The 26,877-nt window shown below is 42.5% G+C and overlaps 4 protein-coding genes across 5 annotated transcripts; 2 read left to right on the top strand and 2 right to left on the bottom strand.

Annotated features, from left to right (window-relative positions):
* Nucleotides 1–214: 214 nt before the first annotated feature.
* Nucleotides 215–3,105, bottom strand: atp6v1d (ATPase H+ transporting V1 subunit D). The gene is made up of 9 exons (XM_076083907.1): nt 2,853–3,105; nt 2,191–2,308; nt 2,006–2,085; nt 1,864–1,931; nt 1,721–1,765; nt 1,542–1,645; nt 1,195–1,261; nt 1,026–1,104; nt 215–922 (listed from the first exon to the last, which is right to left on the bottom strand). Exons 1-9 carry the CDS (start codon nt 2,891–2,893, stop codon nt 778–780), a joined length of 747 nt encoding a protein of 248 aa, XP_075940022.1. The 5' UTR covers nt 2,894–3,105; the 3' UTR covers nt 215–777.
* Nucleotides 3,106–3,163: 58 nt separating this feature from the next.
* Nucleotides 3,164–8,542, top strand: eif2s1b (eukaryotic translation initiation factor 2, subunit 1 alpha b). The gene is made up of 8 exons (XM_076083906.1): nt 3,164–3,327; nt 4,469–4,711; nt 5,957–6,036; nt 6,216–6,367; nt 6,491–6,597; nt 7,183–7,280; nt 7,416–7,559; nt 7,914–8,542. Exons 2-8 carry the CDS (start codon nt 4,471–4,473, stop codon nt 8,037–8,039), a joined length of 948 nt encoding a protein of 315 aa, XP_075940021.1. The 5' UTR covers nt 3,164–3,327; nt 4,469–4,470; the 3' UTR covers nt 8,040–8,542.
* A 773-nt stretch (nt 8,543–9,315) lies between these two features.
* Nucleotides 9,316–18,625, bottom strand: rbm25b (RNA binding motif protein 25b). Its single transcript, XM_076083895.1, has 17 exons — nt 18,471–18,625; nt 17,831–17,931; nt 17,484–17,692; nt 17,237–17,294; nt 16,877–17,037; nt 16,603–16,788; nt 16,426–16,509; nt 13,677–14,056; nt 13,219–13,336; nt 12,863–12,952; nt 12,400–12,473; nt 12,156–12,306; nt 11,518–11,929; nt 10,882–11,177; nt 10,697–10,795; nt 10,555–10,602; nt 9,316–10,221 (listed from the first exon to the last, which is right to left on the bottom strand). Exons 2-17 carry the CDS (start codon nt 17,907–17,909, stop codon nt 10,129–10,131), a joined length of 2,538 nt encoding a protein of 845 aa, XP_075940010.1. The 5' UTR covers nt 17,910–17,931; nt 18,471–18,625; the 3' UTR covers nt 9,316–10,128.
* A 1,187-nt stretch (nt 18,626–19,812) lies between these two features.
* hsp90ab1 (heat shock protein 90, alpha (cytosolic), class B member 1) lies at nt 19,813–25,890 on the top strand. 2 transcript variants are annotated; one of them, XM_076083896.1, is made up of 12 exons: nt 19,813–19,969; nt 21,100–21,243; nt 21,427–21,633; nt 21,760–21,919; nt 22,244–22,377; nt 22,464–22,772; nt 22,861–23,026; nt 23,153–23,343; nt 23,810–23,957; nt 24,111–24,379; nt 24,886–25,219; nt 25,328–25,890. In XM_076083896.1, exons 2-12 carry the CDS (start codon nt 21,100–21,102, stop codon nt 25,447–25,449), a joined length of 2,184 nt encoding a protein of 727 aa, XP_075940011.1. In that variant the 5' UTR covers nt 19,813–19,969; the 3' UTR covers nt 25,450–25,890. The 2 variants fall into 2 exon arrangements, with proteins under 2 accessions (XP_075940011.1, XP_075940012.1); XM_076083897.1 differs by lacking the exon at nt 25,328–25,890 and adding an exon at nt 24,487–24,516 and having other exon boundaries at nt 24,886–24,992.
* Nucleotides 25,891–26,877: the final 987 nt, after the last annotated feature.

Genomic DNA, 26,877 nt, shown 5'->3' with positions numbered 1-26,877 from the left:
GATGCAAGATGGCTGCCATTCCTCATCTAGCTGGGTTAACTAAACACTTGCACAAAATGTTTCCTCGCACATGTTGAAAGAAATTTGATCCTGCAGTCTTACCCGGTCCTCCTTTACTTCACATGTGGAACTGAAAAGCTTCTACATTAATGCAAAAGCCGACGAGACGGAAAAACTGTTCTAATCGTGTCAAGAAATCTCTGCAATGGTTGGATACTGATGACATATTTATTTGAATGAAGTTTGGGGCTTTGTTGACTTGCACGTTTTACAGCAGGGCCACTTTAGGAGTTTCTGGTTCAATGGTAAACATCCTCAAATGAGGTAACACCAACCTCCACAACACAGACTCGCACACTTTGAAATCTACAACAACCGTAAGCGTCACAGCATGCAATGGCTTTGAATGTTGTGAGGAGCTCGAAATAAGTTAATCAGTTAATCAGTTAATCCCACAGAATCCTCCTTTAATTTCACTCGCAAACCGTGTGTAAACCTCCTAATATTGTTATTGTTATTGTTTAGTGAACAGTGAATCGTGAACTGACTCCCTTGCGGGTAACAGGCCAGTGAGACGACACCTTGGTTCTGTACAGTGACGAAATCTGGAAACACACGGTACCTTTTGAGCACTGAAGCAATAGAACAAATCATCACAGACAAGTACACAGAAAACAACGTTCATCACTTGCATGAGGAGACATAGACTCGGCCTTAGAGGCGCAGAATAAATAGGATATTATATGTAGTCGGGGACTTGTCTGTCTTGAGAGCGCTTCACTCGAACAGCATGTCTTCATCCGTCTCCTCCATCAGCATGTTGGTGGGCTCTGCGATGGGACCCAGTTTAGCCAGGCGGGCGGCAATCTCTAATTCTGTCCTTTCCCTGAGCTGCTTCTTCTTCTCTTGGATTTTCTTCAACCTGTCAAGAGGAGAAAGTGTTATAACAAAAATTGGTTAGAAAGTATAAGTTGTTTACATTTAAAAAAAAAAAGATTTATTGGACTGCTATAAAAGGTTTTCACCTGTAGAACTCCTCTCGTTCTCTCTCATCCAGTTCTGTGATGATGTAGGTGAGGGTGCGCTCGATCCGGGGAATAATCACTGCAAAGTGGGATGAAGATGAGCTTTAACTGAACCGTCCTTAATTCTTTGAGAAAAAAGGCAACAGATGCATGTTAAGTGTGAATTTACCGTGCTCAATGGCGTTCACACGGCGGTTGGTAATCTTTATGGCTTCATCCAGAGTGACAAAAGATGTCTACAGACAGAAAGTGGGAAACGTGTCAGAAGATCTCAAATCACACTAACGGTACATAAATTGCAGGTCCCTTTAAACAGTATAATAATGTGGCACTCTGAAAGGGTAACATACTATCATTATTATTGATGCATTTCATTTTTGTTGGTTGAGGTGAAGGTCATTTTAATAACGTTATGCTGTTTGGTAGTTTAATCTTCATTCCGCCATTGTCCATTTCACCTGAGAAGTAATAAACTAAGCTGAATTAACAGCTTGGTTTATTAACAGCGCCCCCTACCTGTAAGGAGGCCAACTCTACCAGCAGCTCAACAGCTCTGGCATAGTTCCTCTTCAACCTGGAGAGCTGCTCTCCTCCTCTGGCCAGACCAGTCAGCTCGTAACCTGAAACACACTGGGAGGGTGAGAACGCTCTCATTTACTCGTCACAAAAACTAATTTTATCCAAACATGACTTACTGTCGCCGCCTTCTTGGTAGTGCTCAAAAACTGGAAGGGTGACACCTAAAAGAAAGAAACATGTAACGTGTATGTAAAATGCAGCATATAAAAACTTGTTTTACCAACAGACAAGATTAAAAAGAGGATATGTTTGGACAAACCTGCCACATTGTCTTTCTTGGCACGGACTTTCACTTGGGCTTTGTTGACATTCTGGATAATAGTTGCGCTGTGGACAGAATTACAGATTTGAGTTCCCTTAACTAAACGCCACATCACATGATAGTCCTGCGATTTTTTTACCTGAAGTCTCCAGCTGCAAACTTGGCTTCAGCCAAAGAGAAGGCCGCCTCTCTCATCACCTCTCCCATCTTAGTCTTCGTCTGGGGGAAAGAGATAAGAAGTCCTCGTTCAGAGAAACTATTAAGGGCACTTAAAGAAACGGATGCAAGGAGAACAAAGTCGGTTATCAATCATTCTCAACCTACTTCGATGATTTTGCGGAGGATCTGACGGAAGCGCATGCAGAGGGCATCAGCCTTCTTTTTGAGCAGGTTGCGGCCGGTCTGCGCCCCTTTGAGCCGAGCCTTCATGATGGTCTGAACCCTGCAAGCCAAAACAAAAACACAAACATTTAGAATGCTGTATTTGAATCTCCCCAATTACACTGCAAGTATACAGGATTTAAATAGTACACAGGGGTTATGTACATGCTTTGACACGCATGGGTAAATAAAACACTGCCCTGTTCATTTGAGCTGTCTGGCTATTTTTTGGTGTTTTATTTTATAACCCACTAGCATGCAGGATCCCTAGTCTGCATCAATGGTCCTGATTAACCCCCCTCAGACAAACAGGAAACTCTGCTGATCAGTAGGTCACACAATGTTACAGTCAAGACTTATACTGTCTGTGGGTCAGTAGATTCAGACTGACAGCTCACACTGGGATGATGTTAGAAACATCACATGACACACACTCTTCCTCTTTTAAACAGTAACCTGGCGCGAGTGAGATTCGTTTAACTTCGCAGAAGATATGCAGAGTTCATCTCAGAGACTGTGACGCAACAAATCAACAAATCAGAATAATAATATCTGGCTATGAGGCTACAGTGGGTTAGCGACTAGCTAGCAAACAAGCTGCTTACATTCTGGAGGGGAAAACGTCGAGCCGTTCTTTTCCAGACATCTTCTCGTCCTTTGGTCGATGATGGCGGACTTCTGTTGACTGACCTTTCCGAAAATAAACACTACAACGTCAGCTTTTATTCTATTGTATTAAATTATACACATAAGCCAGGAAAGTCGTTGTTTTTCGTGCAGGATTAGAAGCCTTGGTCGAGGTGATGGTCGTGATCTTGTCCTACTGCTCTCTCTCTCTCTCTTTCCGTGGTGATCAGCTGGCCTCGGATCATATGACTGAACCGAGCGCGTTCTGCGCATGCGCGTGTTGATAAGCCCTGACGATCTTTTCCGGGTCGAGAAAATTAGCAACACCCATGAATGTGAGCTAGCGGGCCCAAATCGTTCATCTAAAAAAAAAACGGAGGAAATATAATCGGACATTTAAACACGTACAGTACAGAGCATTCACGTGTATCGTTGTGTAATCATATGACACAGGTGAGGTTTTCTTTTATTAAGATGAGTTTTTACCGGGGTGTCGCGAGCACACTGAGCTGCTAGCTGGCTAGCTAACGGCTAGCCTCGACAGCAGTACATGTGCCGCATGTGAGTTGTGAACCGGGTTGTTAGCTGTGAAGCTAACGGGTGTTAAAGTAACTGTAACTTGAATTCTCGTGTTCTGGTATTTAACTCCGTGATTGTTACTAGTTACAGTCGCTGTTAATTTGCTGCGGTCATTTTAAGATGGGTTATCTGTTATTTGTGGTAATGTTGGCTTACTAAAGGGCTTCTCGTTGGTCTTTATTGCATCATCCCATTCATAGACGAGAAATGTGTAATATAAGTGCCCGTTCATACTGCTGCCAGTTCATTTAACACCGCTTCATCTCCGTGTAGTTATGTTGGGATTATTTCTCAGTCTTAATTCAGTGATGGTAGTGAAAAGAACACCCAGAAACCAAATTAATACTTTGCCATTTAAATGGCTATGGCAATGGCAAATGGCAATTTCCACAAAATATGTACTTTATAGCCTTCATGGAGCTGTTTAGAGTGCATTATTAATGTTAGAAATGATTTAACCTAACCTTGATCTGCATTGATGATGTAGCAGTGGATTCAAGACCTTTGACATCCAGTTAATGCCTTCAGGCTCCAGGTTTTTTGATGTGTCGTTGATGCATTATTTGCTTTCTATGGCCTCAGTGGTTTCCAACCTTTGTGCCTTGTTGTGGCCCCTTTAGAATATCTACCCCATCACAGGTAATGGCCCTCATCATTAAAATATATTTATAGTTGTGCTCAGTGATTCAGCATTGCTCCTATATGTCATTGGGTCCAACTTCCTGTCAAAGCCGAAGCAGCAGGAGATATCCTGACTTTCAGTTTCTAGTTGAGGTCTGCAATTCCTTTAATTCAACATGATAGGAGTTTTTGTTCCTCCTGCCTGGTAAATACCCACATACTCAGTTTGTAAGAGATGCTTTCTGTTAAAAAAAATTAAGAAACCTCCAATAAACTAATGTTTTTACAGGCTGAATATGTTTCAGGATATCTAAAATTGGTAAAAATTTGCGGCCACAATGTCAGCTTCAAATGTTTTACCCCCCGTCTCTCCTTTTTGTTTCTATTCTCTCAGCGATGCCGGGGCTCAGCTGTCGATTTTACCAGCACCGGTTCCCAGAGGTGGAGGATGTTGTGATGGTGAACGTGAGGTCCATCGCCGAGATGGGCGCATACGTCAGCCTCTTGGAATACAACAGCATCGAGGGCATGATCCTCCTGAGCGAGCTGTCGCGTCGACGTATTCGCTCCATCAACAAGCTCATCCGCATAGGCCGCAATGAGTGCGTGGTCGTCATCCGAGTAGACAAAGAGAAGGGTGAGTTCAGGGAGGGTATTAACTACTGTTTAGTGTTGGATATAGGCCCCGTGTAGGGCTTGGCTGCCAGCGCCAAAAGTGGCAGGTAAATTGACCAATGATGGTAATGTACCAACCACAGCCGTAACTTCAATTTATATACCGACGAGAGAAACTGGAAAACGAGATGCCAACTGTTCCCTCTGTTCTGCAAAACTCTTCTTTACCTTCAACCACTAGAGTAGTACTTTTGTTGCATTTTGTTTTTTAACTGAGTCAGGCGTGGTGCTCACTCCAAAGAACACGCACCGGGGCTACGTTACATCACTTCCAGCAAACTTCACAGAGAACAATGAGGGCGAAGCAACATCACCGATCTGTTTATAACCGATTATTGTCTCGTCTGGCTCAGCTAAAAACAGCAGAACACCGTATTCGTCAGCACGTTGGCATGCCGTTCACTACCGAGCCGGTTTGTAACCGGTACTGACAGCGTTATCTTGTTTGTGTGGAGAGGCTAAGCCTAGCTCCCGGTGTATGTTTTCATGTGTTGTGCATATTTATATTCTGTGTGGAATAAAGACAAGCTGTGAAAACAAATCTCCTTCCGGGACAGTAAGGATTATTTGTCTAAATGTTGTTTTGAGATGAATTAATCTTATCGACTGCAAAACAATATAAGTATATGATTTGTAATAATAGAGCAGCCTGAGAACAGCAGGTGACTTGTGAAGCCTAAACCATGAAGTTTTAGTGAAAGATGAGTCATGGATGAGTTAAATCAGTTAACCTTATCCACGCTGATCTAAACTTCTCCTTCTGGACTCTATTCTGAGATTTGTGCTGATTGGCGATCAGATTGTATATCGATGTTTGAAGGGATAATGGACGATTGTTATTTCCTACTCCAATGTTAAGGTGTTTGTAACTAACTTACTTTCAGAAATAAAAAATATTCTCTGTCTAGAATATGCGCCCTGCTTCACGTCCGCCTGCTGAGCCCCGTTAATCAGCACAAGTGAATTTTAAATCCTTACATACGAACCAGATTGCATCTCTTTTCCATGGATCTGATACCACGCATCTCCTTTCTCCATGTGCCTGCTCAACAAAACATGTGAAGCTTCTATTTGGGTTCAAATGAAGCTCCAAATGTCTGTCATTTTATTCCGTTACTCCCTTTTTTTTATGCGTCGAGCAGGAGACAGTTTTTGTGACAGTCGTGAAAAGTTCCCATGATGCATCTCTTCTCTGCTTTGTCTTTAGGGTACATTGATTTATCAAAAAGAAGAGTTTCACCAGAGGAGGCCATCAAGTGTGAAGATAAATTCACCAAATCCAAAACTGTAAGTCAAAGTTAGCCTCAGGGTTGTACCTTTTTTTTTTTATTAATTACTGAGACGATTGCCAACATCATTTGTGTTCAGCTTTGTCAAAAAGTGAACTGTACATATATGACAACGTTAAAGACGACAGTAAAGTTTTTATTTTCGTTGATCTCTGATGAACTTTCTGATGTTTGCAGGTGTACAGCATCCTGCGACACGTTGCAGAGGTGCTGGAATACAGTAAGGACGAGCAGCTAGAGAGCTTGTACGAGCGCACCGCCTGGGTGTTCGATGAGAAATACAAGAGGCCAGGATACGGAGCGTACGATGTCTTCAAACAGGCTGTATCGTAAGTGGTTGTTCCAAGCACGTTGGTGTGAGGCTACTAGCCACTAAACATGTCGTGCCCGCATGCGAGCGATACTTAATCTGACGAGGTCAAATCAAATTGTGTTCATCTTGCCTGCACTAGAGATCCGGCCATTCTGGACGGGCTGGACTTAAATGAGGAAGAGAGGAATGTGCTCATTGATAACATCAACAGGCGACTCACTCCACAGGCTGTCAAAATCAGAGCAGGTAACAATATGAGGTTTTCACAGTACGATATCCTTCTCAGAAAAATAACAGTTTAACTAATATTATCATCATCATCATCATCAATTACAATAACCCTTTTAAAGCGACAAGAACAGCATTATAATAATAAAGGTGTCTTAATAAGGTGCATATTCGTGTCGCGTTTGGTGAGAACACGGCTTTATATACTGATTTTAAAAATGATAATTAACTGTACTGTAGCGTGTTAAGCTGTGAGCTTTTTAAAAAACTTGATTTTTAACAATTTACATATACTGAAGGAGCACAAAAGCCCAGATAGAGTTCTCCTGTCTGTACTTTAAACTCTCACACACACACACGTCACTTTATTATATCGTAGATAAGAAAATGTACTCCGTATGATAGCAGTCCATTTTTGTACCGTTGCATACTGTGATACCGATATGCCGCTACAGCCACACGGGCAACAATACGCTCTCATATACTGAAGTTTGTTCCAGCTGTATCATGATGCTCAGTTCCACTTAGAAAAGGAAGTAACATGGTGAATGTGTGACCTAGAACCACACCGTGTGTTCATCTTTATTGTTCTCCCGCCTGCAGACATTGAAGTGGCGTGTTACGGCTATGAGGGCATCGATGCCGTGAAGGCAGCTCTGAGGGCCGGGCTTGGCTGCTCCACAGAGACCATGCCCATCAAGGTATTATCACCGCTTCAACCGCTCTCAGCTCAACATATTTGTACACTGATGCCGAATGGTGAAACTTTGACCGTGCAAATGCCATGTGGCGCAGCGTTAATTAGACTAACATGATCTTCTTCTTCTTCTTGGCAGATCAACCTGATCGCTCCCCCTCGCTACGTGATGACAACGACCACTCTGGAGCGCACAGAGGGCCTGTCTGTCCTCAACCAGGCCATGGCTGCTATCAAGGAGAAGATTGAGGAGAAGAGAGGCGTCTTTAACATCCAGATGGAGGTGAGTGACTTCACTTACTCTGTGCCAAAGCCATCCCATGTCCTTTGTGTGTTTCTTTTGTTATAATCGGTTTAACGTTTTCTAAAATGTTAATAAAGTTTGTAGTTGAGCTCGGGTGTCCAGTGAGCAATGCTTGTCCTGTACTCAAGTAACGTACTTAGGTACTCATTTGAGGTATTTGTATTTTACTCGTGTATTCATTTTATGCTACTTTATACTTCTACTCCACTACATCTCAGAGGCAAATGTATTACTAACAGTTTTTTTATACCTTTCTTGTCCAGTGAAAAACATCAAGAGTATCCAAACACTACCACAAAAATTCAACAACTACTTTTTCTTATTGTTTTTCAGCCCAAGGTGGTGACGGACACGGATGAGACGGAGCTCGCCCGGCAGCTGGAGAGGCTAGAGCGAGAGAACGCAGAGGTGGACGGAGACGACGACGCAGAGGAGATGGAGGTCAAGGCGGAGGACTAGAGGCCATCGTGGCATGAAGGCTGTTGGTGAACAAAACTTCAAAGGGGAAATGTGGACAGACCTGGCCACAGTCACAACAGATGTTAACTTTCACATTGCAAACATTAACTGGCGTTAATAGTTCATTGGCAAATGTCCCGGTTTGTTATTTCAGAAGATGGTAACACAAAAAACTGTCTTCCTATGCAGATATTGAAGGAAAGTTAAATTACAAATTAAACAACAATATAGTTTCTTTTTTTTAATGACATCGATTTGAATAAATAACAAAAGCTGTTTCCGAGCAGTGGCCTTTACTTCGCTCTTGCTTAAGAGCCCAGTGTCTTCAGTATCCATGGCTCTTCATCTCTGGATGTGATTGATTTAAAGGCTCGTCAGTATCAACACCGGTCAATCATGACGACATGTGCTTTTTTTCTTCCAGTTAGAGGGTTTTTACTGGCAAGACCTGCTCTGGTTTAGCTCACATGGCAACAATAAAGTTCTGGAAGTTTTGATCTTAATGTGTCTTTGTCAGCTGCTGTGAGACGATTGAATGAATTGGCACCCGGCCTTACTTTTAGTTTAAGGATTGTGTTCCTTTTGTAATTAACATGCATTTCAGCACTAAACAATAAGGTGATTGTGACTGGCTATCCCTCTCGAAGTCTATGTTGGGTAAATTTAAAGGACAAACCAAAGAATATAATTAAACTCAAATGTTTTCTGTTACGCAACAAACATGTAAAGGTTGACAGGAAGCAGGCTAAAATTTGAAATGTCGAAAAAGTCAAAAACAGTCATAGTATACTATGCCATGAAATGAAAACAAAGTAAAACATACGTCAGTCATGGAAATACAATAGTTTGTCATATTAATTATCATTAAAAAAAGTTATAGTATAGTATGCCAGAAGTATTTATAGTATAATATGACATAGAAAGTCATTTTATAAGTCATACAACAGTATGGCATAAAAATGTCATAAGAAAGTAGTATAGCATGCCATGAACAATTGTATTAAATGGAATAGTATAGTATATAATAAAATGTCTTAAGACATGGTATTGTATGTCATTCAAACTACATAAAAACATATATTATGCCATGAAAAAATACATTCTAGCATGAAAGGTCATAATATAGTATAGCAGCAGAATATCATAAAAAAGTAATAGTATTAAAATATATAAAATGGTATAATGTCCCATCATCCCACCAAGACTAAAACTCAAACTACAGAGCAGTGATTTGTGGAATAAACTCATGTGGGTAGTGAGACGGTTACACAAACGGTTATAAAAAATCAATTTTATTCAAATGTTCACAATACAAAAACAAATGGAGAGCATCGTCACATCATTTTTTCCCGTTCTTAAGTCATTTTCCAATAGTGGTTGTGTGTGTGTGTGTGTGTGTGCTTTTACAGCTGCAGGGGTGTCTCCATCCAATATATATTCTGTGGGTCTCGTCAGTGGACGCATGTCAAATGATAATTAGGAGCTTTTTGAAGCGGTCTACTTAACAAATCAATCAGGAATGTGATGAGGGGCAAATGAAGCGGATTAAATCTGAATCAATGAACTCTTCAATTGGAGTTGTGTCCAAAACCCTAAATAAATAATCTTGTAAAAAAGATCACATCCTTGTAGTTATGCAAACTCTAAAGTCTCATTTAAAAAGAAAAAAAACACACACCGTAGAGACCGATTGCTCGTAACAATCCTACAGATGACTCTTCCCAAAAAGTGTGTTGACATGGATACAAATAAAATGATAGGACCAAGACACCTCAACTGGCAACGCAACAATGGTCCTGGGCGACAGTCGGCAGTTTTGTTGAGAATTATTTCATCATAGTCAAATAATTACGTACTGTATTTACACGAAAGCACACCGACACAGTCAGCACCTGCAAACAGAGAGCGGGGGGGAAATAAACCTGAACGACTGGTGCAGATGTGAGAACGAGCAGAATCTGCAGTTACGGTCGGTACTAGTATGGACACGTCGCTTTTTTTGGGGGGGGGGGGGGGGTGACGAATTGTGCTACACTATTTTACACAATGTATGAAAAGAAAACTGTTGATCTTCATTCAGTGGTTTCGCTTATTTCGCCAGACCGATCTTCTTCGCTTCGGTTTCATAGATGAGCAACCTCCACATCTTCACTATGAAGACTTCAGCTTCTTCATCAAGAACCTGAAGAAGAGGACAAGAGGAAACACATGAAGAAGAAGAAGACAACAGGAGGGACCTTTGTTACAGCTCTCTTTCCCTCAATCAGTCATCTCTTCACTTTCTAATTAAAGCACCAAAATGCCCAAAAATAAAAACAAGTAATACAATAGTAAATATCACGATAATGGATTTTGAAAGATTCATTTAAGACATTTAATGCTAATTAAAGGCCTTCTTTTTCTAGTCTGAATGAATTCAATACCAAAGATGTTTTTTAAGGATCAGTGGGAACTGTGTGTGTGTGTGTGTGTGTGAGAGAGAGAGAGAGGCTTAATCATCCGTTACATTACTCACCATGGCAACATCATCCAGGATACTCTGTGGCATGCTGTGAGCCATCACCTGGGAAAGACAAAACATCAGGATCGTATCACGCTTCACTTCCTCTCAAAGTGTGAATAACGTCACCGGCACACAGACATCACATGATCAATACCTTGGAGCAGACGAAGTCCACCAACGTGGCCTCTTCCTCTCCGATGTACTCAATGATCTTCTTATTGATCCAGGGCCGAACGCGTCTCTCCATTAACGTCTAAACGGGACAAGAGATGAAGGTGTTAACGTCTAGTTAAAACACAAAGTTCAATGAAATACTCCATATGTTCCTTCTCTCCTCACCGTGTCGACCATAGACCAGTCCAGCGGGTATAAGAACAGCTCGGGCTTTGCTGTGGGGATTTTCTCTATCAGGGTCTTGATGTGTTTACGTTTCTCCTCCGTGTCGTCCCCCTTTATGCTGGAGAGCCCGGCCCCGTCCACCCCGAGGCTCTTGTCGTCGTCGTAGTCCAGGGGCACCAGCTTCCGCTTGCGAGGCTGCTCGTCGGTCTCTTCGTCGTCGAACTTATCGAAGACGCTGTCCACGGGCAACTTCTTCCTCTTGCCCACGCTGGGTTGACTGGGGCTTCCTGAGGCACCTGGAGAGCACGAGGAGCTTCATGAATACAGTTTACTGTGACTAACATGTGCAGCCACTTATGTGTGGAATGAGAACACAACTGTGGTGCGAGGTTGTGAAAATGATGGATAAGGATGTTTGCAAGCTGTGCATTCTGGTCTGAATCTAGAGGATTTTATGTTGTTGAACATTGTAACAAAATCTAGACCGAAGCTATTTTTCTTTGACCTACACAATACAGTTAATTCATTGATAAACACAATCGCTACGTGTGTTTTCTATTGCCTAACTTTAGCTCTCTCTGTGAGCGCTCCATGCCGGTCCATGGCACAGTGAGGACACACTTCTTTTAGACTTACCCATTTTGAGACTGAGGCCAATCTTTGGCCGGTTTTCCTCCTGCGGGAGGGCCTCGGGGGGGGAGTTCTCGTGGGGGATGATGATGCCGCAGGGCGACTCGTCCCCGGGTGTGTTGGGGGACGCGTCGCCGCTGGCCGACGACACCGATGGCGCTGCTGTGATTGGCCGCATTGTGGGCTTCAAGCAGGGTTTTGTGTCTGGGTTGTCTTCATCGTTGTCATAATTGTCTTCTTCCCCCTCCTCGACCTCGTCGTCCGAGTGGGCGGGCCGTGGTCGAGGTTCTGGTCTTTCCGGTTCCTGTCTCCGGTCTCGGTGGTCTTTTGAACCCCTGTGGCGTTCCCGTTCCTCCTCGATCTCCGGCTCTTGGACGATAGGAGGTTGTCTCAGACGCTCCTCCTCTTCCTCCTTCATCTGGACCAATAAGAGGCAGATAGGCAGAAGATTAACACCCAATCGGTGTTTTAGAGAAAAGAAGGTCAACATGCAACGAAAGCTGGACACCCCAGATGTGCAGATGTGCAGAGAGACTCTGATGATAAAGTGACCTTCACAAAGACAACAGACAGCATGCGGACTCACTGCAGATTTACAGGCAAACACACACACACACACACATCATTATTAAGGACAAGCATACCCTGCGTAGCTCTGCGTCTGGGTTTGGATGTCCCTCGTCTAACAGCCTCTGTCTGATCTCCTCCAGCTCCTCCTTCTCCCGCTTCCTGTCACGCTCGTCTGCCTCCATCTCCTTCTCTCGGTCTCTGAGACGCTTCTGCAGCGCACTGCCCCTAGGGGTCACATCCGGAATAACAGTCTTCAGAACAACAGCCATAGCTGCAGTATTGCATCTGCAACTACAAGTCAGTTTGCATGTTGCTCACCTGTAGTACTTGGGGTCATCTCGGTCATCATCGTAGTCTTCAAGAAACTCTTTCAACCGTTTGCCCTCTTTCACCTAAAGGAACACAGGACCGCACTATTTCTCAAGGAGAATACATATTTCTCCTCACAACTTCTATTAGATATTATTTATCTTGTAACCTCAAATCACATCAACACAAAAAACAAATGAAAGGGTCCATCTTGGCAACACAAAAACATATACATATATTTTTTAAATGCCATCTAGCAGACAAGACACTAATAACCCATAAAATCATGACAGCCACGACAAAGTAGTCGTAACTTAATGTTGTAACTTTATTCTGAAATGGAATTAACAGTGATTAATGAAATTTGCGAGGTTTAAAAGGTAAACACGGGTAACATTCTGGCGTAAATTACATTCTGGCGTAAACTCGGACACCTCTATGAACCTCCACTGCTCGTTCAACGTGCTCTCACCATTTCCCGTCTGCGCTCATCTTCCCGCTCGGCCTCTTTGGCGTAATCCCGGGCCTTCTTCCTCTCCCGTAGCTCCCAGTTTTTTAGACGCTGTCATCACAACAGTATCAGGTGAGCCACGACCATGTTCAGTCACATCAAGCAAAAAGAGCAATTCACACGTTGTTCTTTGAATGTATTTGCCCCCGTGATAAAGAGACCTTTAAAAAAGGTGATGCCTAAATATTTTAGGGTTGTCTCATTTGGACATAACTGCATTTAATATACATTTCAATTTATTATCTTGGGTATACATGGACATTTAGAAACTTAGGATCTAGGAGCAGTGATTTCTGACCCAGGTCAACCTTCCCTACCTCCTGATAGGCTGCTTCCTTGTCTCGGAGTTTCCTTTCCAGCTTCCTGCGTTCGTACGCTTCCTCTTCATCTTCTTGGTCTCGTTTCTTGTCTCTGTCTCGGTCTCGACTGACCTCCCTTCAAAAACAGAAAAAAGGTTAATAAGAACATATTTAACTCGAATCTTGAATCGGAACCAATACACATAAGTGTTGAGTTTAAGTTGGAGAAGAGACGGGAAGATGTCAATCAAGCATGGTCTCTATACAGTTTACCCACATGGTCCTGAGAAGAGGTTAAATCCATCGGTGTGAAAACACCTGTGTGACTGTGTAGCGTCTAAGAGCAGTTTTTACTGAACCCACAAGTGCTAAGCTTCTGGCTTGCCGTAAAATTGGTATTGTACAGATGTAATTAACAACGGTTGGCGACTATTTATTGTTTTCTGTTAATCAGCTGATCTTCCAGTCTTTTTCACCTGGATCGGCTGCGTTCGGGGCTCCTGTCCCGGCTTCGATCCGGCTCCCTGTCCCGGATTCGGTCCGGCTCCCTGTCCCGGATTCGGTCCGGCTCCCTATCCCGGATTCGGTCCGGCTCCCTATCCCGGATTCGGTCTGGCTCCCTGTCCCGGCTTCGGTCCGGCTCTCTCTCCCAGTCTCTTTCTCTGGGCCTGCGGTCGCGATCTTTGTCTTTGTCTTTGTCTTTGTCTCTTTCCCGCTCCCTTTCCTTCTCTCGCTCCTTCTCCCTCTCGCGGTCCCGCCGCTCCCTCTCCCGCTCTCGCTCTTTTTCCCGATCCCTCCGGTCCCGCTCAAACTCCAGCCGCTCCTTCTCCCGCTTGTCCTTCTCTTCTTCTAGTTTCTGCAGAGCAAAACAGATACAGGTTCACCCGATGCCACACAAGATCCGGTGAGTCTTTGCTCTCAATTTCCCTACTGTGCACAAATCAAGTGGTTTCCAGATTTTGAAAGGCTTCATACAGGAACATGCCCTATACTACAAATCAGTACAAAGCGTGTAAGAGAATCTGGACGGATCAAAGGCAGCGCACTCTGCTGCTTCAAACTACCGTTTATCAAGAATTTAACTGGAAACCACTTCAACGGTCAAAACGATCAGTGGAACGCGTTCATAACGAGAAAAAGCAGCAGCAAAAGACGATGCTTTTTCTCTCCTTAGGAGTCGTCCTCTCAGAACAAGGGAAACAAAAACAGAAAACAGGCGCCGGTCGTTCGGTGAACTAGTTGTTTGTGACTTACAGGTGTTGAACTATGGATTCGGCCGTTCGCTGCCCCTACAAGCCTTTTAAATTAGGCCTGGGAGGAAAGCAGGTCATACGGTATACAAGGGAAAAACGTTATGGGATTCTGTCTTGCTCAAGCATCATCATCATCATCAGAACTAACAGCCTTTACTTCAAGAAAAGGGTAACATGGTAATCAAGAAATGAACAGCAGTTATTTCTGTACAGATAAATGAATATTGTAGAAGCGGTCTTACCCCTGCAGAAGTCTTCAGCAGCTCCTCACAACTCACTTCAAACAAACACAGACATACACGCATCCCAAATCTGCCTTTCTGGGCATTACACACAAGGCTTTGAGGGTAATTTGTGTATAAAAGTAAAAGAAATCTAACGCAGAATGAGAGTATTCAATACAAAAGAAACAAAATGCTAAGCTTGGAGGATTTCCATTACTTTTAGGGCACTAATTCCACAGTTCTACAAAATAAAGTACGGACAGTGCAACAGTAAGAATGAACTCAAATTGCTTGACTGCATCACAGTCGTACACAGCCACAGCCAGTCAGCTGGTCTTCTGCAAGAAACACAGACTCATCTAGAAGCCTCGGGTGTAATGCATCTCAAGAGAAGGAACTGTACGACACGAGAAAGAAGATGGGAGACCGTAGCAATCTATTCAGAACTTTATTAGCTGAGGTCAAGTATTGTTACTTATGTGCCTCGACTCAAGCACAAAGCATGTCAGATGTTTTACTTACCTCTGTCGAGTGTTTACCGGGGCTGGCTTAATAAATGAAGTCTAGCAGACAGTGCAATCTTATTCTTTGTTGTCTGTCGTGGTTTTAAAGCAGCTGTTTTTGCAGAATGTATTGTAATTCTTAAAAGCGATGAATTGGAAAAGGAAAAAAGAAAAAGACATTTTTATGTTTTTGGTTTAATCTTCTAAACCTGGTTGCAGGAGTGTTTTTTTGGGGGTAAAATGTCAGCTTTTTTTCTTAGATAACAGAAAGCATGGACTGTTTACAGTACATCCTGTAAAGTTATCAAATATCAACATGAACTCACTGATCTATCTTAAAAGAAGGAAAAATAAGGCAGAGTGAGTCAGACGAAGAGCAAGAGATGGGGGAGAGAAGTCACGCACACATTCAGAGAGCACATACCTCGTCAGTCTTCAGATCAGTGTGCTGCTGTGGAGAGGGCGCCCCCCCCACACTAGCATAATAAAAGCTACAGCCAAAGTCACTGCAGTGGTTATTGACACGAGTCCTTGTGCTTCAACATGAACACCATTAAGACAAACCATGGTTTACAGAGGACTCGCACAGGTTCACCGACTCAAGCTTCCGGGGCACCGCCGGTGATGTGACAAAAAGGTGCGGGAGGAACTTTTTGTATCGTCAAATGTTTGGCTGAATACAGATCGTCGTGAGGCCTGACCGACACACAGACAAGTGCAGTTCAGTTGCCCCTATGCAAGTCCTCAAGAGGGGGGACGCCCAATATAAGTATATAGTAAATAAAGGCTGATACTTACATCCTATCCTCGCAACTTTTTCCAAAGCTCTGAGATTCATCTTGCTTTAGTCACCATATGATCACTATCATAATGGTGGGGTTTAATGAATAGATTAGCTTTTTAAGTAACTTTACATCGTCTCCATGCATTTTTGTGTGATGAATGAAGAATGGATCTAGAATAGTCACACCGATAGTTTCACTACGCTGGTCACAGGTGTCAAATCTGCCTACTTGTGCTGTCTGAACATTTAACATGAAACATTTCATATAATATGGGGCAAATTAAGGTGTTTGGTGGTGGAAATTTGAATGCCAATTTGTAGCGTAGTATGCATGTTACTGAGATCAAAAAAAAGCTTTGTAAATGTGTCGACTAAATGTGCAAGCTGCAGGAGTGAACTATGTGAGCAGCTGCTGTCCAAAACCTGTAATGTCAACTACAAGATCAAAGGAGCCACTTTACCTTGTGGGTGTCTCGAAATTTACTAATTTCTCTGGAGATCAGGTCTCTCTTGTCGTCCTCCATATCAATAGTGTTAATGTCGTCCTAAAGAAGAGAAAAGATAAAAAATACATTAATACTTTTACATTTTTAAGTTCCAAAAGAAGAAGAGTACAAGTCAGACAAACGTTGGTATACCTCTTCTTTTTTCTCCCGTTTCCTCTTCCGTCTCTGGGAGTCCTCGTCCTGTGAAGGCGCGTTGAGTTCTGCAGCATATTCCCTCATCAGCCCATCGATGGCACCTTTAATAATCTGATCCTTCTTTTTTGTCTCCTCGTCTAGAAGCTCATCATCATCATCATCTCCATCTTCAGGCTTCTTATTCTGCCGGAAAACAATAAAAAAATAAATAAAACATCCCAGTTCAGTTTTAACCATTAATTGGAATCTCATAACAAGAACAGAATTATACCCCATTCGCAGTATTTTTCTTGGCCTTCCACTCGTCCAGCTGAGCTTTAGTCTTGGCATCCACCTTCACCAACAGGCTTTTTTCTCCAATCACCAGGTCATGAAGCAGCCGCAGTGCTCGCAACGTGGACTCTGGCTCCTTGTACTCACAAAACCCAAAGGCTGCAACAGACATTGAAGTAGACATGACAACAAATTCATCTATGGTCATGAATGGTTTGATGGGATGACAAATACAAAATATAGTTTCATTTCTGGTTGGATTGAGGTGAAATCATCTAGTGAATTTACAGATCACCCAAATTAGCCATAGATTAAAGTACACCTTGATGTAATGAGACTTGTATGTATTGGGAATTACCTTGAAGCTTGCCAGAGGCTCCTTGGACTCTTTTCCAGCTCAGAACAATTCCACATTTCTATAACATGAGCACAGCAGGCGGAAGAGTTCACAACTCAGGTATAATTAAAAAGAAAAAGCCACAGCACATGATCCAGTTTCAGCAGGTTGCCCACACACAATGACTTATTTTTTATTTGACATACATATTTCATAACTGTGTGACCTGAGTACATGACATATTTGTAAATCCATTCCCGTTTCTTACCGCGAGCAGCTGTCTGATCAGCATGTCTGAAGCTTTCTCCGAGATGTTCCCCACAAACACTGTGGTAGTGGGGCCGCTGTTCTCGTTGTTCTCTTTGACTCTCAGTATTTCCTTTCTGTGGATCGGAGGCTTACTGATCACTTGCACAGAAGGCATCATTACTGACGTGGGGGTCATGATGCCGACGTGAAGCGGGATCATTTGAGTTCCTACGACAGACAAAGTAAATGAACATCAACTTCAATCTCAGAGGCTGAAGGCTGCTAGTGTCCCTTCTAAAACTAGTACACTGCAGTAGACAAAGTGAAAGAGGCTACACATGTAGGGTGGCACACGTGGTTGCTTACCTGAGGGGAAGCCAGCAAACTGAGGGGGCATCCCAGGAGGAGGCAACAGCGCCCGGTTCATGTGAGGGGGGAAGGACATTCTGGGTGTGATTCGGACCAACCTGAAGGAACAGCGATGCCCATTAGCAGTCTACATATGTACACGATGTGCTAAAACTCACACTTGAATGAAGTCATCCAAACAATGTAAAGACGAGATTAAAAACACGGTTCAAACATAACACGCGTGTTTTCTTCTTTTCGTTGGAGAAACCACTGAGATGTGTCGGTAACATTAGATGAGCATACAAACATCGATTTAGGACTTTTGATATCCAACTGTAGCGCTACTTGAAGTAAGCTTTGCTCAGTAGAGCAACTTAACGTTCGCTATCTTAATATCATTAAACCCCAACGTTTGTTTATTATGACTTTTTTTAAGCGCAACATGTTGCGTTTTTACTAAATAACTCAACCCTTATTTAAAGTTACCAAAACAAACAACAGTTAAGCTGAAACTAGCATCAAGCACGCTACCGTACCCGGCACTACTAAGCTAAGCTAACATTAGGCAGAGCTGGTGTTACCTAACAAGTAAAACTCACTTTAGCGGGCTCAATATGTGTTCGGAATAAAATTGAACATGTCCATATATACATACCCAAAATTAGGTGGCGTAGAAAGGGATAAAAACAGCTTTCACAAGGTTATTAATTATGAAAATCTCTGTAACGACCCGAATGTTGGATTAGCACGCTAGCTAGTCACGGGCCCTCAAAAACATTGACGCAAGCGCACTACGTACCAGACTACAAGCGCACTTGTTTTGTACATCGGGACGTGGCAGCTGGACGGGGCTAGAAAATATTAGTATTACTACCTATAAAAATAAAAACACCACAATTAATGTGCATTATTAATTATAGTATTGTTATCGTTGTTGTTGTCATTATTGTTAGTAAGAATAATAGTGATGATAATAATAATAACAACAATATCTTAATATTGTAGTATGCTATTAATAAAACCAATTATTAAAATCCTAATAAAGGATTATTTTATTTTATTATAAAATAATACAATTGTAATACAATTGTATTATTTCAAGCTTTCCGTTTCACTTTTCAACTTTAAAGACATTTTTAGGATCAGGTGAGGCATCAGGAGTTCCTAAATACCAAGTGTGTCATCTGAGTACAAGGATGCATATTACTTATTACTTATTGATCATAGGCCTGAGGCCTTCATTGACATAGTTTACCTTTAAAATTAGAATTTCACCGGCTTTATTAGCCTTGCTCGACGCTTTATAATATATAAAATATATTTTGATTAACGCAGGAATCATCACATCATCAGACCAGGTAGCGCTATAATGTATTTATGTGTATATTATCACTCTAAAGAACGTTAAAGCGGTTGGTTACTATGGTGTTTGTGTTGTCGGTATAGCTCGTGACAGCAGCTGGGCCGCGATGGGCTGCGTCTGACAAGCCGTGACGTCACTTTAGGCGGGTTTTTTTTTCGTGGAAAGTGCTAGAAGAAACGAAGCACACCCTCTTGGTTTAAAATATTCCTCCATCAGATTGAAAAGACCCTCACTCTTTGCAATGAAATAAACGATGTACTCGTGATTTTGATTGAACATGTGTATTAGGTTGGTGCAGGTATTTTTTGCCTTGATAGTATGTGGCGACAGTAGTAAAGACTAGTCGTCACTAAAATGTTGGTCTATCCAGTATCATCTAGTTCTGTCATTTTGGCATAAACCGCCACAAGGTGGCAGCAATGTTGCGTTAGGCACAGGAACTGACTTTCTTAGTTATATTGCAGTATTTTAAAATATACAAGGTGTACTTTACACATTTAAGTCTTTCAATATTATACAATTTTCAGATTAAATCAATATTATGTACTAGCTCTGTATACATTTATTTGAATTATCATAATCAAACAGTCGGGTTTGTCTGTCTTCTACCCATAGCGTAGTTCCAGTGGTAGATGGTGCACCGCGGAGGGATACGGCCGCACACTGAAACGATTGAGTATAAAGATTCCGGTCTGTTAAAAGGAAGTTCCTTTCCATTTCCCTGCGTCAGAGAGCAGAAGGGACTACATATTGGTGGCATTTATTCAAGATAAGTCAACGGAATAAACAAGGTATGGACACGAGTAACTTGCTTACACATGGGACACATTGTGCTCTTTTTAATGCGTGTTTTTGCTAACCCATTACTCAACTATGGCTGCTTGTAAACCACGATGCGAGCTCCTGAGTCACGACGGTAACCTTAGCTTGATAACTGTCTCGTGGGCTAACGTTACAGCTAACAAATGAACGTTGACTGCTGTCCGTTCACATATTTCGTAATGTTTTATCGTAACTATGTAGACATTTCATGTACTGCTTGACGATTTGAGATGCCCATTATATAAATGCGGCTCCGTGCCGCACTGTTAGGCCGGGCTTAGGTTGCACTAAGGCAGGTGTGGTGTGGTGAAGATGACATCGCGGATTATTTAGCTAGAGATAACCGTAAGAACATGCATCCGATACCGGACCAGATCATAGAACCGGGTCCTCATTTCACAGCCAAATATCGTCACCTCAACATTTTACCTAAAGTATTACGGTAATTTCTCGGGTTTGATATCGGTTTTAAACGATTATCTGTTGACGTCCAGTTGACTAATTACTATAAAACTGATATGGGCTTTTAACATATGGCCTCATATTTATGTTGTAACCTAAAATAGCTCATATTAGTCATTGTTGTGTATTTTTTACGGTTGATTAGATAAGGCCGCTTTATCGTAACCTCACGTTTATTGTCGTACCCACGTGGCTTTTAACGTTAAACTTCGTGACGTTTTTTTATTACAAGTGAACGTACGGCGCCGCATTTCCTAATGTTATCCTTATTTTTGTCTGTAGCCGCCCCTCAACACGTGTTTGCGGAGTCCATTGTCTGTCACTCGACGCCATGTTGGTTAATGGCCGCTTCCACCGATTTGTAGCAACACTATGGCAGAGGTCCAATTTTCCCCAAACCGGCTTGTTGACATGATCTAATTCTGATGATTATTCCTCTAATGGAGCCAAATGAGTTGTCACTTTGAAGCAGAATGAATCTCACACTTAAACATGGCCATTTTAGCTGTTTTTTGCAGGTTTGTGGTTGGCTTCTACTGAGTTGTTGTGTTTTGATCATCATCCCTTTTTCCAAATTGCCATTTGTACCCGTTAAACCAATGATTTGCTAAACATTACTCTATTTCCTTTTGTGCAGATGCCTGAAGAAATGCACCAAGAGGAGGAGGCTGAGACCTTTGCCTTCCAGGCAGAGATCGCTCAGCTGATGTCCCTGATCATCAACACCTTCTACTCCAACAAAGAGATCTTCCTTAGGGAGTTGATCTCCAATGCCTCTGATGTAAGCCTGCCGGAGCTTGGCATTGTTTTTACATATTGATTTGGCTTTTAACTTTCAGATGCCTGTGTTTTGACAGGGTATTTCATTATTAATGTAGAGGTATTGATTTTTTTTAATTTATTGTGATGATGCTTGAAATGATATCTAAAGTATTGCTGTATTTTTGTCAATGTGTTTTTTCAGGCTTTGGATAAAATCCGCTATGAAAGCTTGACTGATCCAACCAAGATGGACAGTGGCAAGGATCTGAAAATTGAAATCATCCCCAACAAAGAAGAGCGCACCCTGACCCTCACCGACACTGGAATCGGCATGACCAAAGCCGACCTGATTAACAACCTGGGTACCATCGCCAAGTCTGGCACCAAGGCCTTCATGGAGGCCCTTCAGGTAAGACTAGGAACATGATTTAGATGGCTGCATGTGGAAAATCGATCAAATATCACATGACAAGAACACTCTGATGTAACCGTATATTTGGTCGGTGTTAAATAGCAACAATTTTGTTCCCTCTAGGCTGGAGCTGACATCTCCATGATTGGTCAGTTTGGTGTGGGATTCTACTCTGCCTACCTGACTGCCGAGAGGGTGGTTGTCATCACCAAACACAATGATGATGAGCAGTACATCTGGGAGTCCTCTGCTGGCGGTTCTTTCACCGTCAAGGTCGACACTGGTACGTGTCCTGCTACAGTTGCAACATTTGACTATTTGCACCAACTATTTCTGATTATGCCATTTACAAAGGGTTATGACATGCATGTAATGTACCTGACACATTGGTTGCATCATTCAGCTAGTTGTTGGACCCTATGCAAACTTATTTTATTTAAGATGTTCAATATCTTGGAATAGTTTGATTTTATTTGCCATTGCCTAGTTCCTTAGGTTAACGTTCAGCATTAAGTAATGGCAGAAGGTCTAGTTGCAGTGTGAATGCGCAGTACCACTTAGACATCTACTAGCTCCTGTCCTCATAGCTGTACTATCCTATTCACAGGCGCGTCCATTGGTCGTGGAACAAGGATCATCTTGCACTTGAAGGATGACCAGACGGAGTACATTGAGGAGAAGAGGATCAAGGAAATTGTCAAGAAGCACTCGCAGTTCATCGGCTACCCCATCACCCTGTTTGTAAGTATTGCTTTTTGACATTTTGGTTTTGGCTAGTTAAAACGGTTTGCGTATCGGTTAAGTTGAACTCTTCTTTTAATTCGCAGGTTGAGAAAGAGCGTGAAAAGGAGATCAGTGACGACGAGGCAGAGGAGGAAAAGCCAGAGAAGGAAGAGAAGGAAGAGAAAGAGGGCGAGGACAAGCCAAAGATCGAGGATGTAGGATCAGACGATGAGGAAGACACCAAGGACAAAGACAAGAAGAAGAAGAAGATCAAGGAGAAGTACATCGACGAGGAGGAGCTGAACAAGACCAAGCCCATCTGGACCAGGAACCCCGACGACATCACAAATGAAGAGTATGGAGAGTTCTACAAGAGTCTGACTAACGACTGGGAGGATCACCTGGCTGTCAAGGTAAACTTTGCAATAAATATAACTGCTGTTGAATGGTTCATATGCTGAAATAAAGTCAAACTAATCTGAGTTATTTTCTTCTTTGCAGCACTTCTCAGTGGAGGGCCAGCTGGAGTTCCGTGCCCTGCTCTTCATTCCCCGCCGTGCACCTTTTGACCTCTTTGAGAACAAGAAAAAGAAGAATAACATCAAGCTGTACGTCAGGAGAGTTTTTATCATGGACAACTGTGAAGAGCTCATCCCAGAGTACCTGAGTAAGTTCTGTTCTACATCGCTGCATGATTATACATGTACCCCAATAAAGCAGTTTTGCTAAGATGGATACAAAGATTGAATAGTTAAGATGGTTTCAATAAGCCATGTGTTGTGTTGATCTCCAGACTTTGTTCGCGGCGTGGTCGACTCAGAGGACCTCCCCCTGAACATCTCCAGAGAAATGCTGCAGCAGAGCAAGATCCTCAAGGTCATTCGCAAGAACATTGTCAAGAAGTGTCTGGAGCTGTTTGCTGAGCTGGCTGAAGACCGGGAGAACTACAAGAAGTTATACGAAGGCTTCTCCAAGAACATCAAGGTATCCTAAATGCACACGTTAAATGCTGCGTAGAATTTTTAAAAGTTTTAAATGAAAGTTACTCTTTCATAATGTGCTCCTTATGGCTTCAGTGCATCTCTATGGACTCATAAGGTTTACCTTTTATTCTTTAATCTTAACTGTACCCTCCCGCTTTCTGAGGCAGTCTAGTCAGAGCTTGTTATTAGCCGTACTTTATACAGGCTCAGTGTAGTACATCTCATGCAGTTGGTCTAGTGTAAAAGGCTCTTATGTATACTACACTTGGTACTGTGCTTATGTGCAGTAGACTAGTCACTTAGAGCTGTAGATAAATTACTTGATTAGTAACTCGTATCCTGATTGGAGAGTATTTGCAAGACAATGCAACAGCGGCGTGATCAATTAATCTTGTGTCTTGATATCCGGTACTGTTGTGTGGGATTGTTTTTGTATGAGCATGTAATCATATTTGTTAAATCTGTAGCTGGGCATCCATGAAGACTCTCAAAACCGCAAGAAGCTGTCTGAGCTGCTGCGTTACCACAGCTCCCAGTCTGGAGACGAGACCACCTCCCTCACAGAGTACCTGACCCGCATGAAGGAAAACCAGAAGTCCATCTACTACATCACTGGTGCGTTGGGCTCTGAAAAAGCAGATTTTTTTTTTTCTGATGCCATTAACTTGTTTAGAAGCTTTGTGGCACACGGAAACATAAGTGAACCTTTATTTATAAGCCAATGTTAAATCTGTGAGGATAACGCTGATGCTTACTTGACTTCTTCAGGTGAGAGCAAGGATCAGGTGGCCAACTCCGCCTTCGTTGAGCGCGTCCGCAAGCGTGGCTTTGAGGTTCTGTACATGACGGAGCCCATTGACGAGTACTGTGTCCAGCAGTTGAAGGAGTTCGATGGCAAGAGCCTGGTGTCTGTTACCAAGGAGGGTCTGGAGCTGCCAGAGGATGAGGAGGAGAAGAAGAAGATGGAGGAGGATAAGGCTAAGTTTGAGAACCTCTGCAAGCTCATGAAGGAGATCCTTGACAAGAAAGTGGAGAAGGTCAGTAATCTCAATGAGTTGATATTCATTTTAACCTAAATTTCCCTTCATGCAGTAGGATTGAGGTCGTTATGAACTCCAGTTGACACTGTTTTGTTTGGAAACAGGTGCCCTAACTGGTCCTAACTTGTATTCTGGTGAGTTTTATACATCTGCAAGGAGGCCCCTCAAGTCTTTTGTGTGTCCCGAATGAGTTTTTCACTTACAAATGTGTTTTTGACCAGTGACTTCTCCATGATTGTGGAGATGTAAAGTCACCCTTTTTTTTTTTTTTAGTGCAACTCTGTGTGATCTAACAGATGCCTGTTTAATTATTTGCCCTTTGGTTTAACGGATGTGAAACTACAATGCGTTTGTATACAAATGTTGATGTGGAATTAGCCATGCTGGTGTGTTGAGCATTTATTTCTAACATGACTGCTCTGCATGGTTTTATTAACTCATTTTAGATTGGATCAGCTATGCATGTGTTGAGTCCTAATGTCCTCTGCTTGGCTCTCTATCAGGTAACCGTGTCAAACAGACTGGTGTCTTCACCCTGCTGTATTGTGACCAGCACTTACGGCTGGACAGCCAACATGGAGAGGATCATGAAGGCCCAGGCACTCAGGGATAACTCCACCATGGGCTACATGATGGCCAAGAAACACCTGGAGATAAACCCGGACCACCCCATCGTGGAGACTCTCAGGCAGAAGGCAGATGCCGACAAGAACGACAAGGCAGTGAAGGACCTCGTCATCCTGCTGTTCGAAACCGCCCTGCTGTCCTCAGGGTTCTCCCTGGACGACCCACAGACCCACTCCAACCGCATCTACAGAATGATCAAACTCGGACTGGGTAAGGAGACGCAACCGGTCAACATTGGTGTTTTTTTTTGGGTTTTTTTACACGCTCGTTACTTTACTTGTATTGATCTCTAACAAATACCGATTCTTGTACCTGTAGGTATCGATGACGATGATGTCATTCCAGAGGAGGTAACCGCTGCATCCATCCCAGATACGATTCCTCCCCTAGAAGGTGACGGTGAAGATGATGATGCTTCACGCATGGAAGAAGTTGATTAAACCAACACTCCCCCACCCAAGATTTCTAACACTTTAGCCTCACTTTTCAATTGTTCATCCTCTAAAACTGCAGTAACTGCAAAAAAATAGTCATTCATGTTGTGTGGTGGACCAGTGTTGCTCTCTCGTCCAGAGCAGTACTCTGCAAGACCTTTAAGAAAAGCAGTTTTGGTTTTTGCTGTTTAAGTTCAAGGTGACAACACATGTTTTAACAAGTACCCTGTTGCACTGAGTTTTAAATGTTGGAGCGGTAAGTGTGTCAACATGGGAATGGTACATTCCATTATCAGATCGGTTCTGGTGGAGGGTTCGGGAGGTTCTGCTCATGTGCAACACTGCACGCTGCATGGAGAGACGACTGTATGATTCCTTTGCCCGAGTCCAGGCTTGTCTGTATTCCAAGTCTTGTTTTGCAAAAAAAATTAAAGCTATAATACCTTATGCTTTTGTCTCGTTTAAATTTATACCGTCTATGACAAATTATTTCTTCTCTTGCACCATTTTAAATCTACAACCTTGTAGGTTTTTCCTTTTTAATAACATTTGGGAAATTAACGTTCTGGGTTAAAACTAGTTTAGATTGTTCTTCCAGGTGACCACAAGGTGGCGGTAATGCTCCATAATTACAAGTAGTATAGAATTTACAGTTTTGGGGTAAATCTTAATTTCAACTGATTATAAACACTAGAAAAGACAGTGTATTGGACAGACTAGGGCTTTAGTAAATACTCTGTACAGCTGGTATGAGATGCAAATGTAGTCGACAAAAACAAATGGGGCCTCTTCACAGTTTAAAATTGTCAAATGCAACACTTCCATGGTCACACCTGCAAGTGTTTGGTTTATGTGAAAGAATATGCCTCAAAGGACTAAAATATATTCTTAGCTGGGTGGGAAAAGCTCCTCAAAATATCCTTAATTGGTCATTTGGTGCCAACCAGTAGGTCCTGCGGTGGTTAAGTCTGACATGACTAGTCTCTAACCTAACCTCTATACATCTTCTCTAATAACCGCCTACCCAAACCAAGAGCAGACACTTACCTGCTTAACCATGCTTTAAACTGCATTGTGTTCCCATTGGCTTGATGGGCAGGTTGAACTGAAATGAGGTTAAATTGCATTGTTAGACATCAGGAATGTGGTGTCAGGTGAACCTGTTATAGAAATGTGTCATGTAAACCTGTTATAGAAATGTCGCACACGGAAACATTATTTTTTTTTATTCTGTATTACTATGGCCACATCCGATAGTTATCAGGAAATGTAGATGTGTTCATTAAAAAATCTTTTTCAACCACAATGCAAAAAAAAATGACGTGATACCAGCAACATGTGGGTAAAGCAATATGCCACGCATTGTAAAATACTGCCATGTGCGAGTTTCCTGAAAGTGAGGCATCACTTGAACTCTTTGGGGGAAATGTGAAA

The sequence above is a fragment of the Anarhichas minor genome, unplaced genomic scaffold (genome assembly GCF_050575085.1).
Source record: "Anarhichas minor isolate MPS153535 unplaced genomic scaffold, ASM5057508v1 ptg000136l, whole genome shotgun sequence".
In the NCBI taxonomy this organism is placed as follows: Eukaryota; Metazoa; Chordata; class Actinopteri; order Perciformes; family Anarhichadidae; genus Anarhichas; species Anarhichas minor.
The sequence above is the reverse complement of the archived record's forward strand: the minus strand, read 5'-3'. Positions and strand labels throughout refer to the sequence as shown.